A 16,618-nucleotide genomic window follows, 5' to 3' on the forward strand; every position below is an offset into this window, starting at 1 on the left:
CCAACCAAATTGCTGACGTGCAGACTTCATCTGATTGGCAGTGTGGGGGGCGGGCGTTATCGTGCAACAGGATGATTACGTCTGATGGCATTCCTATGCGTTTTGACTTTACGTCTCGTCGTAATTTCTATAAAGTGTCTTCATAGCATTGCACATTGACAGTCGTTCCACAATCAAAGAATTCGAGGAGCAGAGGGTCCCTAGCATGGCTACGCTTGAGAGATTTGTTTGAGAAACGCTGGAATATCCTCCCCACAGACCGGATCAATCAATGTGATTTTCACATCATGGGCGACCTGAAGAATAACATGTGTGGACGTCGGTTTCAGTTGGGCGAGAAAGCATGATAGTGGGTGGGTTTGTGGATCTGCCTGCGACAACGGCTTTCTACAAAACTGGACTTGATCGTGTCACCTCCCAGTGGCATAAGTGTCTTGAGGGTTGGGTGCTTACTTTTGAATGAGACCAATGTATGGTCCCATTGTTGAGGGTGAACGGTGTTCATTTGATTGCCCCTCATGGTACATAACTTCAATAGCATGTAACAGCTGTTTAACTGCATGCAGCTGTTTAACTGAGTGCTACTAGAAGAATACATTCTTTGAATAATAATTCACTTATGGAATCGTTATACGATTTATGAGACGAGAACTCTGTAAATGATGAAAAATCACTTTATTATCCACTGCGTTGACCTACAATAGTAGGTAAAAAGGACGTAAAATATAAAAACATTGTGCATTGCTGCCAAGTGGTTTAATCATCATAATTATGATACTGATGGCAATGGTTTGTCGTGGGATCGCGGTACAGGCAAGTAACCTAGTTGATGCGCACAAGCTCTGGTTGTTTGTAAGAGTAGATGGGAGCGTCGGCAGGATGCAGGTCCTGGTACTGGAAGCGCGCCAGGTAGCCGGGGGTGAGCGCTGGCTGCTGCAGGGTAGACAGTTCACTGGAGGCGGCGCGCTGCTGCTGGGGGGCGGCGGAGACTGGGGCGGGACCGTGGGCGTAGGCGATGCGCTGCAGGCGGCCGTCTGGCTGCAGCACGTAGTACACGCCGCTCTCCTCCGCCTCACGGAGTGCTGCGTTCTCGTACTGTTGGCATGGGCAGCATGTTACTTTAAGGTAACAGGGAGACAGATTTTTTTTTTTTTTAATATCAACTGTACAGAGGTAATGTAGTGATTACAGACTGAATTCCAAACCTGTTGAAATTATCATTTGTGGCAACAATTAGATACAGATCAATAACTATTATTTATATTAAATAAAAGTATCTGCAGTTCCTCATCTAGTTATTGTACATTTGTCTAGTTTGCTAATTCTATTTCTAGCGCAAGACATGTCCAGAACTGCAAGTGTGAATGATTATTTTCATTTCTCTTAATTATTTGTCTCTCCAGTGGAATTATCCATTGTTGTTGGACATCTGTCTATTCAAGATCTAAGAAATAAGGTAACATAAAGCGAACTTCAAGCTGGAGGTTTGTTTGAATGTTGCAGTGCGTAGACAACATCGTATTCGATAAGCTATGCGCATGTCTTCATCTGGCCGCCAAATGACATAGAAACTTGTTATAGGGCGAACTGCAATTCAGTGGTATCTGAACCATGGTTCTACTTCGCCTTAATCACGTATGTAAATCATTTCCTGAGTTGAAAAAACTGAAGAAAGAGATACTCTACAATGTGAAGGAGATCAGAATCGATATTTTTAGTATGTATCATATTTAAAAAAAGAAAACTCTGTTTGGGAAGATTTCTTATTTTATCTAATTTCGAATGGACCACACTCATATACTCCTACTTTACGTGAAATTTGTGAAGCAGCTTAAGTGACGAGACGAGAAAGCAGTCAAACATCGACATAGAAACTTGACACACACATACACATAGTGGGCTGTTTAGAATTCAAACTGACCAAACACAGATTATGTGTTTGGTGTGGACTTGGCTGCGTGCTTGGTCTCTTAAATCAGCGATATGTATGTTATGCGATGTTAGTAGGCCCTTAGACGAAATATAGTACCTCTGAAAATGCAGCTGATAGCAAAAAGTTGTTTCCTCACGAGAAACTGAGGCCTAAATGTCCAAAAGTTAATGGTTAATGAAAACCACGTCAGCTGTGTTATGACAAATTTATTGTGTGACAACGAGTTTTGTTCATAGGACATCCCTCTATATTGCAGTGTTGTGCTAGAGTCATGAAGCAACTGGTCTAGTGTTACATACGAAATCGAGAACACTGATCATAAACATTCTTTCGACCGCCTGTAGGAAGTATGGCGAGCAGGCAAGGTGTGCTGCTAACTGTACGCTGTTTCAGTGTTTAGCCTTAGCTGTAGTGCTCAACACAATCGAGAAGAAATGTGCTAACATACTTACGTTGTAAGGAGCTGACACAGTAGTGGTGGGGGCCTCAGTAGTGGTTGTGGCAGCCTCAGTCGTGGTGGGGGCGACAGTAGTGAAGCTAGGCAGGCGGTAGATGTCCGTCAGACGGGACGAGTCCTGCTGCGGAATGAAGAACTGCGGCCGGAAGACGGCCGCAGAGAATCCAGAGAAGGACTGTGGAGCCGCGAATGCCGGCTGAGCCTGTGACTGGGCGAATGCCTGTGGCTGTTGCTGCGGCTGAGTCTGGAGACGCTGAGACTGGCGGAGGGGCGCTCCGTAGTTGGTGGAGGGTGCTTCACTCGCTGCCATCGCCGCTAGCGACACTACAGTGAAGAGCAGTAGGGCCTGCAGCAGTTGATGAAAGGCCAGTGACAAACTAGAACTTTCATACGTATGAATTACTCACTAAGTTGCTTTACATAACAATTTTCGAGAGGAGTCACTGTTTCGGCAACTTCTTCGAGATTAGATTTGGCCGGTATTACCCACGTTGAAAATAGATACTTTTTGCTAAGTAATGTATGATTATTCAAAATATTATTAAGTGTTTTGGAACCTTTACGACTATAAACTTAGCGTAGATTACGGTTTTGGTCACTGATTTTCTACGATAATACTGGTTCTTATTGTCCATTGAATTTCTTCGGTCTGGTATAGTTCCGTCGAAAATGACGTTTTAAGCTAAGAAAATCCCTTTAATACGTCGTGTTCGGACACCTTTGACTAAATTGTTGTTCTGCAAAGTATTTCTGTTCCCTTCAGTGCAATTTGTAAATGTTTAATTTCATTGCTAATAAGTTAATTTGTACGAGGTGTTTAAAATTCAGGATCAACTAACAAGAATGGTACAGATGACAAGAACAACTATGTTTCGTAAACCAAACATGTGTCAGACACCTATATTGCGTGAGCACTAAGCACGCGTACATAATACGCGAGTGGACCATATAAAAATCGTTTTGCCTAACTTTCTTACACCAAATGTTAGTCTGAGCTCTACTACACTGAGTCAGCAAACAGCGGGGAACAGTAGTGCCGACATGACAGTTACTGTGTCATCATGGAGCGCTACACCTAGGAAGAATTGCGAGACATGCACTTCGTTTACGGTGCGGCTGAGGGCTCCATTAGACTTCTTTCCCTTGGGCTGCATGAAAGATGAGGTATATTCTAGGCCTGTGGGCTTGGAGGCATAACTACACTACTGGCCATTAAAACTGCTACACCATGAAGAAATGCAGATGATAAACGGGTATTCTTTCGACAAATATATTATACTAGAACTGACATTTGATTATATTTTCACGCAATTTGGGTGCATATGTCATGAGAAATCAGTACCGAGAACAACCACCCCTGGCCGTAATAACGGCCTTGATACGCCTGGGCATTGAGTCAAACAGAGCTTGGCTCTGAGCACTATGGGACTTAACATCTGTGGTCATCAGTCCCCTAGAACTTAGAACTACTTAAACCTAACTAACCTAAGGACATCACACACATCCATGCCCGAGGCAGGATTCGAACCTGCGACCGTAGCAGTCGCGCAGTTCCGGACTGCGCGCCTAGAACCGCTAGACCACCGCGGCCGGCAAACAGAGCTTGGATGGCGTGTACAGGTACAGCTGCCCATGCAGCTCGAACACGATACCACAGTTCATCAAGAGTAGTGACTCGCGTATTGTGACGAGCCAGTTGCTCGGCTACCATTGACCACACGTTTTCAAATGGTGAGAGATCAGGGGAATGTGCTGGCCAGGGCAGCAGTTGGGCATTTTCTGTATCCAGAAAGGCCCGTAGAGGACCTGCAACATGCGGTCGTGCATTATCCTGCTGAAATGTAGGGTTTCGCAGGGATCGAATGTAGGGAAGAGCCACAGGTCGTAACACATCTGAAATGTAACGTCCACTGTTCAAAGTGCCGTCAATGCGAACAAGAGGTGACCGAAAGGTGTAACCAATGGCACCCCACAAAATCACGCCGGGTGATACGCCAGTATGGCGATGACGAATTCACGCTTCCAATGTGTATTCATTGCATCATGATGCTGTAAACAGAACCTGGATTCATCTGAAAAAATGACGTTTTGCCATTCGTGCACCCAGGTTCGTCGTTGAGTACACCATCTCAGGCGCTCCTGTCTTTAATCAGCATCAAGGACAACTGCAGCCATGGTGTCCGAGTTGATAGTCCATGCTGCTGCAAACGTCGTCGAACTGTTCGTGCAGATGGTTGTTGTCTTCCGAACGTCCCCAATCTGTTGACTCAGGGATTGAGACGTGACTGCGCGATCCCTTACAGCCATAACGATAAGATGCCTGTCATCTCGACTGCTAGTGATACGAGGCCCTTGGGATCCAACACGGCGTTTCATATTACCATCTTGAACTCACCGATTCCATATTCTGCTAACAGTCATTGGGTCTCGATCAACGCGAGCAGCAATGTCGCGATACGATAAACCGCAATCACGATAGGCTACAATCCGACCTTTGTCAAAGTCGGATATGTGATGGTACGCATTTCTCCTCCTTACACGAGGTATCACAACAACGTTTCACCAGGCAACGCCAGTCAACTGCTGTTTGTGTATGAGAAATCGGTTGAAAACTTTCCTCATGTCAGCATGTTTTAGGTGTCTCCACCGGCGCAAATCTTGTGTGAATGCTCTGAAAAGCTAACCATTTGCATATCACAGCGCCTTCTTCCTGTCAAATTACGCGTCTGTAGAACGTCATCTTCGTGGTGTAGCAATTTTAATGGCCAGTAGTGTAGCAGCAAGAATTCTTGCAGTAGCCATACAAAAAAAGAACATACTGCGTGTTGTCCTACGAATGCGGAAGTCCCTATCCGTCATACCGCCTCTGCACTGAGGTTAATGATATTCACTTTGAACCTTTATTGTAATGCAATACAGAACAGAACAAAAGCAATAGCAGGCTTAACATCGTCTTAGTCTCAATCACGCAAAATACCTCCTGCATACTGAGTTCTCCAAAGATATGTTTTACGAAGTATCTTTTTATTTCTCTGTCATCACCACTGTTAGTTTGGTCACCGTGTTTTTGAAAACTTCTATATTATATAATATAGGTGTGAATAATTATGTGTCCCTCTGGACCAAAGTGGAAGGGAGGTTCCTCGAGTCAGCTGAATGTGGTGACAGAATGTAGACGGTCATGAAATCAGACGTACATATAGTACTTTAAGCTGTGCCTGTCTGCAGCTTGAGATTTAGTACATTGTCTTTAGGTTTCTTGGAGCTCAACAACGAGAAAATAAAAAAATACTTATTTTAACAACCCTTCTAAGATGAGATCTTTAGGCACTGAGCATCAGTATGCATTTGACAACAACGAGCTTTAAAATAACCCGTGAGTTTTTTCTGAAGAGGCTATCTCGCCGTTCGCCTGAAGAGAATGCGGGAAAAATCACGGAAAATCTAAATTAGTATCAACAGATAGCTTGTTCCTCCTGACCGGGAGTCCAACACGCAATAGTTTGCGTCAGCTCACACATCCTAAATTGTACGTGATATCAGTATGAAGGTGTACGTACTTAATTGATGTTGAGCATTCACAGCCAGTGCACGCAATCGATTTCAGAATCCACACACCATCATAAGATACATAATTGAAAACAGAAACATATACAGCGACCTGCAGTATGGGCATGTTTCACTGAATAGCTATAGAAATGTTTTGTTTTTAGATACTTCTAAAGGTGGAATGTCTGTCCCGAAATCTGTCATCAATAATGTATGAATGACGAACATTAATAAAGTGGAGGCAGAGGAGACATCTAATCTTTCAAATGGTAACATACCATTCAGGCATCTTCTCATTCCAATTCGTTCGTGGATGGACTAGGATAATAAATACGAACAGTACGGAACTGAATCCCATCAAGATAGCTAACACCCAGTTTTTGATTCTCTAAGTAATGTGAGAGTTAGTGAGCGATGAATACTGATGTCTGTCATACCATACCCTGCTATTAACTTCGCTAAAACCGTGGTTAGTTAATTTTATGTCATTTGATTCCTCAATTTTATCTCCTTTTCAAGCATTTCGGCTGCCACAGCTGCTTATGCATCGGGTGACGGGATCTTTTGGAGTGCGTAGTGGAAGCCATGTGCAAATGGTACGACTGCCAAACACATCTGAGGTCATCAGTCCCCTAGACGTAGAACTAATTAAACCTAAGTAACCTAAGGACATCACACACATCCATGCCCGAGCCAGGATTCGAAACTGTTGTCTTATCAGCCGCACGGTTCCGGAATTACGCGCCTAGCACCGCTTGGCCACAGCGGCCGGTGGACCCTAAACTGTAAACAGTCACGCCCTGTTGTGATCATAGATCTGTGGAACGGTCAGTAGCGTGTTTTTACCTTAAAATGTTTCACAAATAGAATAATAGATTATAAATAGGCCAGACTGGGTTCCTATGTTTTTTTTCAGCTAATGGCGTCGTGATCGGATTCCCTCGAAATACGCTAAAAAACTTGGATTAAATATTTTGAAGGGACTGGGTCTGTTCTTGAAAAGAAACCGACAGAATGACTGAGAAGTGTTTGTAGTCTACAGAATATCGAAGACAGAACCTATGGCATTCAGTTCGTAAGGAAGCAGCTGGGGGCAAAGTGTCCCGAGATTTAACATGTGATCCGAACAAGCTGCAGATCGTATAATAGTCGAAGGAGAACGATTGACACATGCAATTAATTCTGTCAGTAAATTATGACAAACATGAAAGAGGGCAATGGACTGGACAAGCTGGGCGTATCAGAGAAAGCCCATTTTCATCTCATGGGTTAACTGAGTAAGAAGAGCTACCGTTATTGGTCAGACAGCAACCCTAATGCAGTTCATGTACGCCCTTTACCCTTCAGCAAGTATGATGTGCAGTTTCGTCACGCGGTGTCATCTGACCTTAGTTTTCCGAAAATGAAGAGAAGATCATAATCGATGTCACTTCAGATAAGTATATTGAGATACTGCACTCTTTTGTTGCACCTGCGATGAACAGTATTTTCTTGTTTTCTACAAATTGCAAAACCTGTTTCAAGAGGATGCCGCGACATCGCACACAGCAAGGCAATCAGTGGAAGCAGTTCGAGAATTTTTCAGTATCCATGTCATCGCAAGTTTCGGCAAACATTCCCTGGCCCCCATGATCACCGGATTTGTCCGGTTGTGATTTTTTCTAGTGGGGCTACACGACTGGGTGAAGAACATAAGATGAATTGAAACAAGGAAATCAAGACGAAATTTGTGATACCCCAGCTGAAATTTTGCAGCAATGAATGAGAAACGTCGAGGGCAGGTTGGTACAGTGCTTAGATACAGGAGGACACCATATACAGGACTTTATTTTTATCAGAAATATGTAGTATTACTGAACCTTAAAAGGCAAATTGCAGTGGTTCAAATGCTATCAACAAAGTTTTGTTGTTGGAATTTGTCTATTTTTATTGGGTGTTCCAAAATTCGTCGTTTTTCTGTGTCACACTCTTCTGCAAGGTAGATAGTTACTATGCTTGATTTTTTCACTACCTTTTTGTTTTTATTGAACGTCTTCAGGTCCCAGGCACTTGTTTCCTGGCAAATTTTTGGTTTGCATTAACCTACCGGAACTTTTTTCATTAGTGCCAATAGCCTCTACACTTGATGACGCAGTTGAGTGACACTGGTTGTGAAAACTAAAAGCATGTTTTTAATGGCTACTGAGATGCTCATTTACATACAGCACAAAATCCTCAAAGCCTTGTTGCTTACAGCACATTACTGGAGCGCCACCTCACAAATGTTATTCACTACAAGCAGGAAAACAGGCTCATGACTACGGACAGGGAAGTAAATATGCCAAGAGAAAAGGTACCAGTGCTTGAAAGCGAAAATCCCCGACGCAAGGCACTCACCTGCATGGTTGGGTGATGTACTGGAAGCTCGTGGTGGACAGGACAAGTGTGGTGGCCAGCAGCGACGTGGGGTGGCTTTTATAAGAGACGGAGATCATTTGCGGCTCTGCCAGGATGACGTCACATGTAAGCTCCCCGTTCGCGTCCGACAGTCGCTAGCTGCGCGACCACGGGTCACGGCCGCACCTGACTCGTTGCTTCACGTTGGGACATCACAGTGTGGGACGACTCGAAACACACCTCCAATCAAGGTCTTTGGTCATGTGTTATCTCCTGAAATTAAATTACGTATTGACCCTCTCCATTTTTTTCTCTCCGTCTAAGTATCTAAGATTATGTTTTAAGGCCTCCTTGACGACTGTTTAGGGAATCTACCGAAAATAAAACAGTTGGATGGCCTGCGGGGGATATCGAGCCCAGTTTTCGAATTGAGTCCATTGTTACCACTGTGTCGACTCAAGGAGTACTTCCGTGTATCAGTATATCACTGTTCAGTTGCAGAAATACAAGATGCTGATAGGTGTGACTATTATCCATATAGCAGTTTAATAAGTCGCATTTGCTAAATGTTGAGACAAATTAGTTACAGAAAAATCTAAAAACTTGTAGAGGATGACTTCTCAGAAGTCTCGTTTGGTTCTGGAGAAGTGGAGCAATACGTGAGGCACTCCAATGACAGGTTAAAGAAAGGCACTTCTACATTTATAAAATCTTTCGTTCCACAAAAACTGTTTGATAGAGTTGACAAATACACAGCATGAAACACTGAAAGTAGAAGGCTACTAAAGATAAAGAACATAGGGAAGCACTAGTTGGGAAGGGGCCAAAGTTCAAAGTATATACCTGATGTTATTCAGTCTGTGAACGGAGCAAGCTTAGAAGGAAACCAAGCAATTAGAAATGGGGTTGGAAGTACATGGAGAAGAAACAAAACGTTCAGGTCAGCTGATAACATTGTAAATCTGTCAGTGACAACAAAAGAGCCATTAAGCGGAATGGCTAATGTCTAGAGAGAACGTTAGAAACGGAAATAGAACAAAGTTAAAGGAATGTTGTTCAATTAAATCAAGTGATGTTGGATGTGGCAGATTTGAAAATGAGACACTAAAAGCAGAAGATGAATTCTGTTATTTGAGCAGCAGAATAACTGATGATGAGTTAAGTAGACAGGGTAAAAAACACAGACTGGAACAAGTAAGAAAAGTATCTCCGAAAAAGAGAAATTAGCGAACATGACTAAACACTACGGTGTCTTTTGCGAAGATATACTACAGATTTCTGGAAGCGCTTTGTGGATCTCTCCTTCATAGGCCAGGTGTGGACTACAGAAAGCTAACAGCTACTCGAGTAGCAGAGTATTTGTGGGGTCCACTTCCCTTTATTTCTTTTTTTTTTTAGGATAGGTGGTAGTTTGAGGTTCTCTGATGAACAATCAGTAGTCGACTCGCAGATACCGAAATCAGACAGCATTTACAATAAAGACACCAAGAGTATCCAAAGTTTATCCGTAAATTATCGAAATATTCGTAACAAAGCTCCCGCATTTATTGCTCTCTATGAAACATCTCGTTCTCAAATTACTGTAGAGACCGGGAACTGACTGGAACCCTGACCGGAAAGCTAAGAGACATTTAGTGACTCATTTAACGTTCATTGAAAACACGGATTACACGTCACAGGTGGAACTGTATTTATTACAGTTGACGCAAGTATTGTCTCTATTAAGATAAAATTTGAGTGTGATAGTGAAGACATCCGGACGTGTCTAACAAGTATAGGGGAAATCTACTTAATTGTCGGGTGTTCTTACGGGCCATCCAAATCTGCTGTGATAGTTTGGTCATTCAAACAAACAAACGGCTGCGGTCGCAGGTTCGAATCCTGCCTCGGGCATGGATGTGTGTGATGTCCTTAGGTTAGTTAGGTTTAAGTAGTCCTAAGTTCTAGTGGACTGATGACCTCAGATGTTAAGTCCCATAGTGCTCAGAGCCATTTGAACCATTTGAACAGCAGGCACACATCGTTCGTTGAAGGCACATCGGTAAACAGATAACATGGTACAATGCGCTCGTAATTTATAAAGCAAATTTCAGTTTACAATAACAATTTCTCTAACACAGTTACTGTTCACTCATATTTGCAATTCATTTAAAGTCCATAATCATTATCAATTGCCTCTGTTGTATCGTAAATGGTTAACTATGGGTGTAAAACTGAACTAACTTTTTGTGGTTTCTTTGTTTATGCTTGCTAATAGCATCTGTATTTTTGCATATTCTGGAATTCTGCAGTAGTGTGGAATTCAGTTAATGTTTTCAGTCTGCTAATGTTACATACGATGAATGTGGTATGCAATCGAAACTGCTACTTCTCCTGAAGACCTATGTACCTGCTCTTTATTAAACTACTTCGCGGACGTTCCTTCCTATTATGTGGAAACACCAGAAGAAAAGGAACTAATTCAGACAACTCTGTGAATTGTGGTGTGAACGATGATTTTTGTGCTAAATAAAGTCCAGAACAATAAACAGGGTTCCTTCTAACCCCAAGGAAACCATGTGCAATAATGGTTACCGTGAGAAAGACAAGGCTATAAACTTTTTGGTTAATCGAAGGTGGAGGAAATGCTTAAACATACACCATATGCATTAAGCTGATTTTGTCTCGCAAAATATGAACATGAAATGTATGAATGGAGGAAACATTTACATTAAGTACAAAATATGCACCAAAACGAAAGTTGCAAACGTCTGAAAGAAAAACTATTCCAAGGGCTCAGAACTGCTTGTGAGAGCCAGTACATCGTAACGAGTGAGATCTACGAGACTGGGGATCGGAATTGCAAAAGAGATGAACATTACTCATTTCATGGCTTCTTCGACTTGGTTAAACGTACTCAGGACATTATACGAAAAAAGAAGTCGCAAAATTACGTAGTTTACCTTGCCTAAACATGCAGAGAAGATGAAATAGATAATTTTCTTTAACTATAAGTCTTCTGACTGGCTTCATGTGGCCTGCCATGAGTTCCTCTCCTTTTCATATCAGAGTAGCAATTTCTTCCCACGTCCTCAATTATCTCTTGCATGTATCCCAATTTCTGTTACATCTAAAGTTTTACCTTCTACAGCTCCCTCCAGTACCAAGGAAGTTATTCCCCGACGTCTTCACAGTTGTCCTGTCAAATTGTCCCCTTTTCTTGTCAGTGTTTTCCATATATTCAGGTCTACGCCGATTCTGAAGAAAACTTCCTCGTTACTTGTCTTAACTGTCGATCTTATTTTCAAAATTTTCCGAGGCACCACATAAAAAACGCTTCGATTCTCTCCTGTTCCCGTCTTCTTACGCCGTGTTTCACTGCCATACAATGCCACGCTCCAATCGTAAATTGTCAGAAATTCCTTCCTGAAGTTAAGGTCTCTGTTTGTTACTGGTGGACTTCTCTTAGCCAAGAATGCCCTCTGTGCAAGTGCTAGTCTACTTTTTATGTCCTCCTTTCTCTGCGTAGGTAGCAGAATTCCTTAACTTCATTCTCTTCGATTTTATCGATTCCTTCTGTTTTATTTCATTTTAAGCTTTCCAAACCTCTTCTAAAACCTGATTCTAATACTGGATGACCTACCTCTTCCCTACCGACTCCTGATTCTCGTTGCCACGTCGTCAGGTAAGCCCGCACCCTAATAGAGGCTTTAAGTGCACTTTTTCAACTATCTGCTCAATCTTCTGCATTTAATAGTAGAAGTTCCATTCCTCTCATAATGCTACCACCTTTGCTTCTAATTTCACCGAAGATTATTTTGACTATTGTACTAGCAGAGGCACTCCTTCCAACAATCATTTCTTTTTCAGTTTCTTCACGTCTTTCTTGTAGCCATTTCGCCTAAGCTTCCCTGCACTTACTATTTATTCAATTCCAAACTTACTTGTACTTCTACTTCTACATTCCTGATATTCCCTAAACATATTTTTAGTTCTAATTTTGACCGATCAAGTGAGGTATTCCTTCTGTTACTCAAGGTTTCTTCGCAGTTACGTTCTTTGTGCCTGTTTTCCTTTACAACTGCTATAATTGCCCTTTTTAGAGGTCTCCGTTCTTCTTCAACTGTACTGACTGCTGAATTATACCTTATTGGTGTATCTATACCCTTAGAGAAGTTCAAACTTATCTCGTATCCCAATTCTTTGCGTGTTGTTCTTCCTGACTAACCTCTACTTTTCATCGCTACTACACTGTGATCTGAGTCTATATCTGCTCCTGGGTACACCTTACAATGCAGTATCTGATTTCGGACTCTGCCTAATCATGATGTAATCTAACTGAACTCTTCCCGTGTCACCTTCCCATTTCGAAGTATAATTCATCCTCCTGCGATTCGTGAATAGGGTATTCGGTATTATTAGCTGAAATTTATTTCTTTCTCCTCCCTCGCTTCGTGTTCCAGTCCCATACTCTCCGATAAACTTTTCTTCTGCTCCTTCCCCTACAACTGCATCCCGTATCTATTAGAGTTTTATCTGCCATTACGTACTGTATTACCCTTTTAATACCCCAATATACTTTCTCTCTCTCTCTTTATCTTCAGCTTACGACGTCGGCATGTATACTTGAGCTATCTTTGACGGTATTGGTCTCCTATCGATTCTAAAAGTAGCGTCCATATCAATAAACTTTCCATAGTAACATACTGTTTGCCGTTCTTTCTATTCATAATGAATCGTACTCCCGTTACAGCATTTTCAGCTGCTCTTGATGTGATTCTATACTGATCTAACAAGAAATCCTGGTCTTCTTTCCATTTCATTTCACTGATCCCTGCTATGTCTACATTGACCCTTTGCATTTTCCTTTTCAGATTCTCTAGCTTCCCTAGCACATTCAAACTTCTGACGTTCCATGGCCCAACTTATAGAACGTTAATCTTTCCTTCGTTGTTCGATCTTTTCTCTTGGTCTCCTCCCCCTTCGCAGTTCCTTCCCGGAGATCCGAATGGAGGATTAATCGGGAATCTTTTTCCAACGGAGAGATCATGATGACACTTTTTCAGTTATTGACGCATGCCTTCTGCATACAGCTTACGCTTTTTTAATGCAGTTGATTACATTGCCTTCTGCATCCTGAAGCCATTGGTCATTGCTGATTCCCTTTCCCTTTTAGGGGCAATTTCCCACCCCAAGCGCAGGAGAATGACCTGAAACTCCGTCAGCTCCTCTACACTCTTCGGCAAGGGCGTTGGCAAAATGAGGATATCAAATGATACAGAGAAAGTCATTGCTGACGTAAAGACTAAGCTTCTCGTTACCCCCTAAAAGATGCGTACAATCAGTCAGGTTTTGTGCAAACCACACGCTATCATTTCTAGCGAATAAGGACAGAGTCGCTTCTGCATTCGATGAAAGCTACGCCTCATTGATATACAACACTGCCAGTGATAATTGTCAGTGTATTTATGTTTCCGTAGCTCTGCCTCTGTCGCCAGGAACAGCGAATAAAATTAGAACCAGAAATGTAAGAGAAAGACTGTTTTCTTGCAAATGGCTTGTTATGGTCGGAGACTGTAGGAGTTTTGCCCTGGGCATGATGGTATCCCTGTCTATAGAGCGACCCGAGAAGACTGAATATAATTCAGACAACACCCAGAACTAATACTGTGATTCAGCTTGTCGATAAAAATACTTTTCAATAGTGTAAAACGTTTTCCAACAAATTGTCGACAATACTATTTTCGACAGCTCTTTTTCATTCCAGGGTTATGAGGAGATCCATATCGTTAAACTTCAGTCATTCCTGCATTGTCAGTTTGCCTCATCACATTTTTACGATACTGATCAAGTATGCTTGGCACGTAGCAGAATATGCAGAACGACGGCCACGACCATTTCTTACTCCATTCGATTTCTGTCTAAATAAAATCAGTAATTATTGTGAGGTTCCTGAATGCACTTATTTTTCTTTTATCAGGTTTGCTTGGTGTAACAAATATATTTGCCGTCGAACTGACATTTCGCATTTTTGTTACGACTGCTGGGAATTAAGAAGGAACTGTTTCAGTGGTAGCAAAATATACATTACTCAAAAATTGTCTTATGAACTATTCTACAGATTTTGTTATAAAACTTTAATGTCAGCAAATTAAAGTCTCTAGTGAGGCAAGTTCCCTGTAATGTATCATAATACATTGCTCTTATTTGTTTTCTCTGCTAGTCTGTTGTGTAACAATTACATCTGCAGTTGTTTAGCAGCCAATACGAACTGAAAATTATTAAAATAACTTTATAATTTGAGACATTTCTGGTAAAGTTCAAGGACCTAAAATTCACATGTGTGCACTTTGGACTTCGCTCTAATCGTCACTACGTCCTCTTGTTATGACGGTGTCTGCTTATTCACCTACTCGCGTGCTCGGCACGAAGAGCCGTAGAAACCGTTGTTGTAAGTGGTTCCTCATGCAGGAAAAATGAATGACATTAAAAAAACCTACTTGCAATGCTCCTTAGGAGCTAAAATTTTGACAGCGCATTTCTGTTGTTGTGCTCTTCCTGTGTGAAAAATTTCTGGATAGGTTTCAACATTTCGCATTAGACCATTCACTTGCCAGTTTAGTGAACTCAGATCCTAAACAGAATTCTAGAACTGACGAATTATGGGTGTGGTGTCACCGCCAGACACCACACTTGCTAGGTGGTAGCTTAAATCGGCCGCGGTCCATGTAGTACATGTCGGACCCGCGTGTCGCCACTGTGATCGCAGACCTAGCGCCACCACCAAGGCAGGTCTCGTGATACGAGAGAGGACTCGCCCCAGTTGTACGAGGACCTAGCTACCGCCCAGTTGTACGAGAACCTAGCTACCGCCCAGTTGTATGAAGCCTTTCTCTCTCATTAGCCGAGAGACAGAATAGCCATCAGCTAAGTTAATGGCTACGAACTAGCAAGGCGCCAGTTGTATCAGTGCCTATAGCTTACGAGTATTCAAGAGAGATGTATTCCAAAGAACCATTAAAAGATAAGTAATAAGCATCTACATACTTTTCTTCTTATTCATTTATAAGTTCTCATGTTCCAGACTTCACGCCCGTCTGCTTTAGCCTTGCGTGCCCTATCGGCCACAGCGTTAGTCTAGCATTCCTTTTCAGCAATCCACTTCACGGTGTCGGTCCAGCTACCGACACAACATTTATTGGCGACGAGGGAAAAGTGAACTTTTTCTGATTGCTTACATTTAATTGTGTCATGGCTTCGCCACATTCTCCAGATGTACTGTCCGAATTTTATCGCTTGCAGACTCAGCAGACGCAGGCGTTACTGGATGCCCTTGGACAGCTCGTCCAGGGTCAACGTACCATTCAAACCGATGCGGCCGCCGCCGCTTCTTCGCTACCGCTGCCACTACACGCTGTTGCACCTCCCTTTCGACCATACGTGGCAGCCGATGAGACGTGGCAAGAGTGGTCCCGCCAGTTTGCCTTCCACCTCGCTGCCTACAGAATTCAAGGTAATGAGCGGCAGCCGTTTTTGCTTTCTTGTGTCGGTGTGTCCACATACCGTGTGATAGTGAAATTGTTTCCCCGACGCGACGTAGCAACTTTGTCCTACGAGGAAATTTTGTCTGCATTAGATGCCTATTTCAAAGAAACAGTTAATGTGGTTGCACAACGGTATACGTTCTTTCGTACAAAACGTACGGCCGGTCAAACTAATAGGGAGTGGGTAGCAACATTGCAAGGACTTACTAGGGACTGTGCCTTTGAATGTGACTGTGGTCTTTCTTATTCAGATACAATGGTGCGTGATGCAATTGCACAGAACGTTTCTGATGTTCGCATACGGGAGCAAATTTTGAAACTAGTTAATCCCTCCCTTCAACAAGTGCTAGACATATTGGATAGACAGGACACACTTGACTGTGCTCAGGAATCTTTTGCAACTTCGCCAGCCGTGTGTTACATTAACCGGCCCGCTGGACGCGCTGCGCGGCCCGGTAACCGGGCCTCGCGCACGGACGCACAGCGACCGCCGCGTGCTAAGCCAGGTGTGCCGCGCCAGCCCACAAATGTAGTGAAATCATGCCCGCGGTGTGCTACTAGACATTCGCGTGAACATTGCCCGTCACGCCAAGCTATTTGCTTTTTCTGCAATAAGAAAGGACATGTTCAAAGTGTTTGCCAGAAAAAGCTCAGATCAGACAATCACAATCATTCCAGGCCCTTTGCTTCGCGCCGGAATCGAACCAAGGACACTCAGGCTCGTGGACCTTCGCCTATGGACATTCATGTCGTTAATTCCACTTCGTCCAGTGACACTTT

General features: G+C 42.8%; 1 protein-coding gene across 1 annotated transcript; it reads right to left on the minus strand.

Annotated features, from left to right (window-relative positions):
• Positions 1 to 715: 715 nt before the first annotated feature.
• LOC124709495 lies at positions 716 to 8,353 on the minus strand. The gene is made up of 3 exons (XM_047240843.1): positions 8,316 to 8,353; positions 2,386 to 2,736; positions 716 to 1,095 (listed from the first exon to the last, which is right to left on the minus strand). Exons 1-3 carry the CDS (start codon positions 8,319 to 8,321, stop codon positions 823 to 825), a joined length of 630 nt encoding a protein of 209 aa, XP_047096799.1. The 5' UTR covers positions 8,322 to 8,353; the 3' UTR covers positions 716 to 822.
• Positions 8,354 to 16,618: the final 8,265 nt, after the last annotated feature.

This window comes from Schistocerca piceifrons, chromosome 1 (genome assembly GCF_021461385.2).
Source record: "Schistocerca piceifrons isolate TAMUIC-IGC-003096 chromosome 1, iqSchPice1.1, whole genome shotgun sequence".
NCBI lineage: Eukaryota > Metazoa > Arthropoda > Insecta > Orthoptera > Acrididae > Schistocerca > Schistocerca piceifrons.

Excerpts from the sequence above, each read along its gene's own strand:
- LOC124709495 (XM_047240843.1), bottom strand. Across the intron at positions 1,096-2,385 it reads CTGTGTCAGCTCCTTACAAC|TACGAGAACGCAGCACTCCG; the intron begins GTAAGTATGTTA and ends CCATGCCAACAG.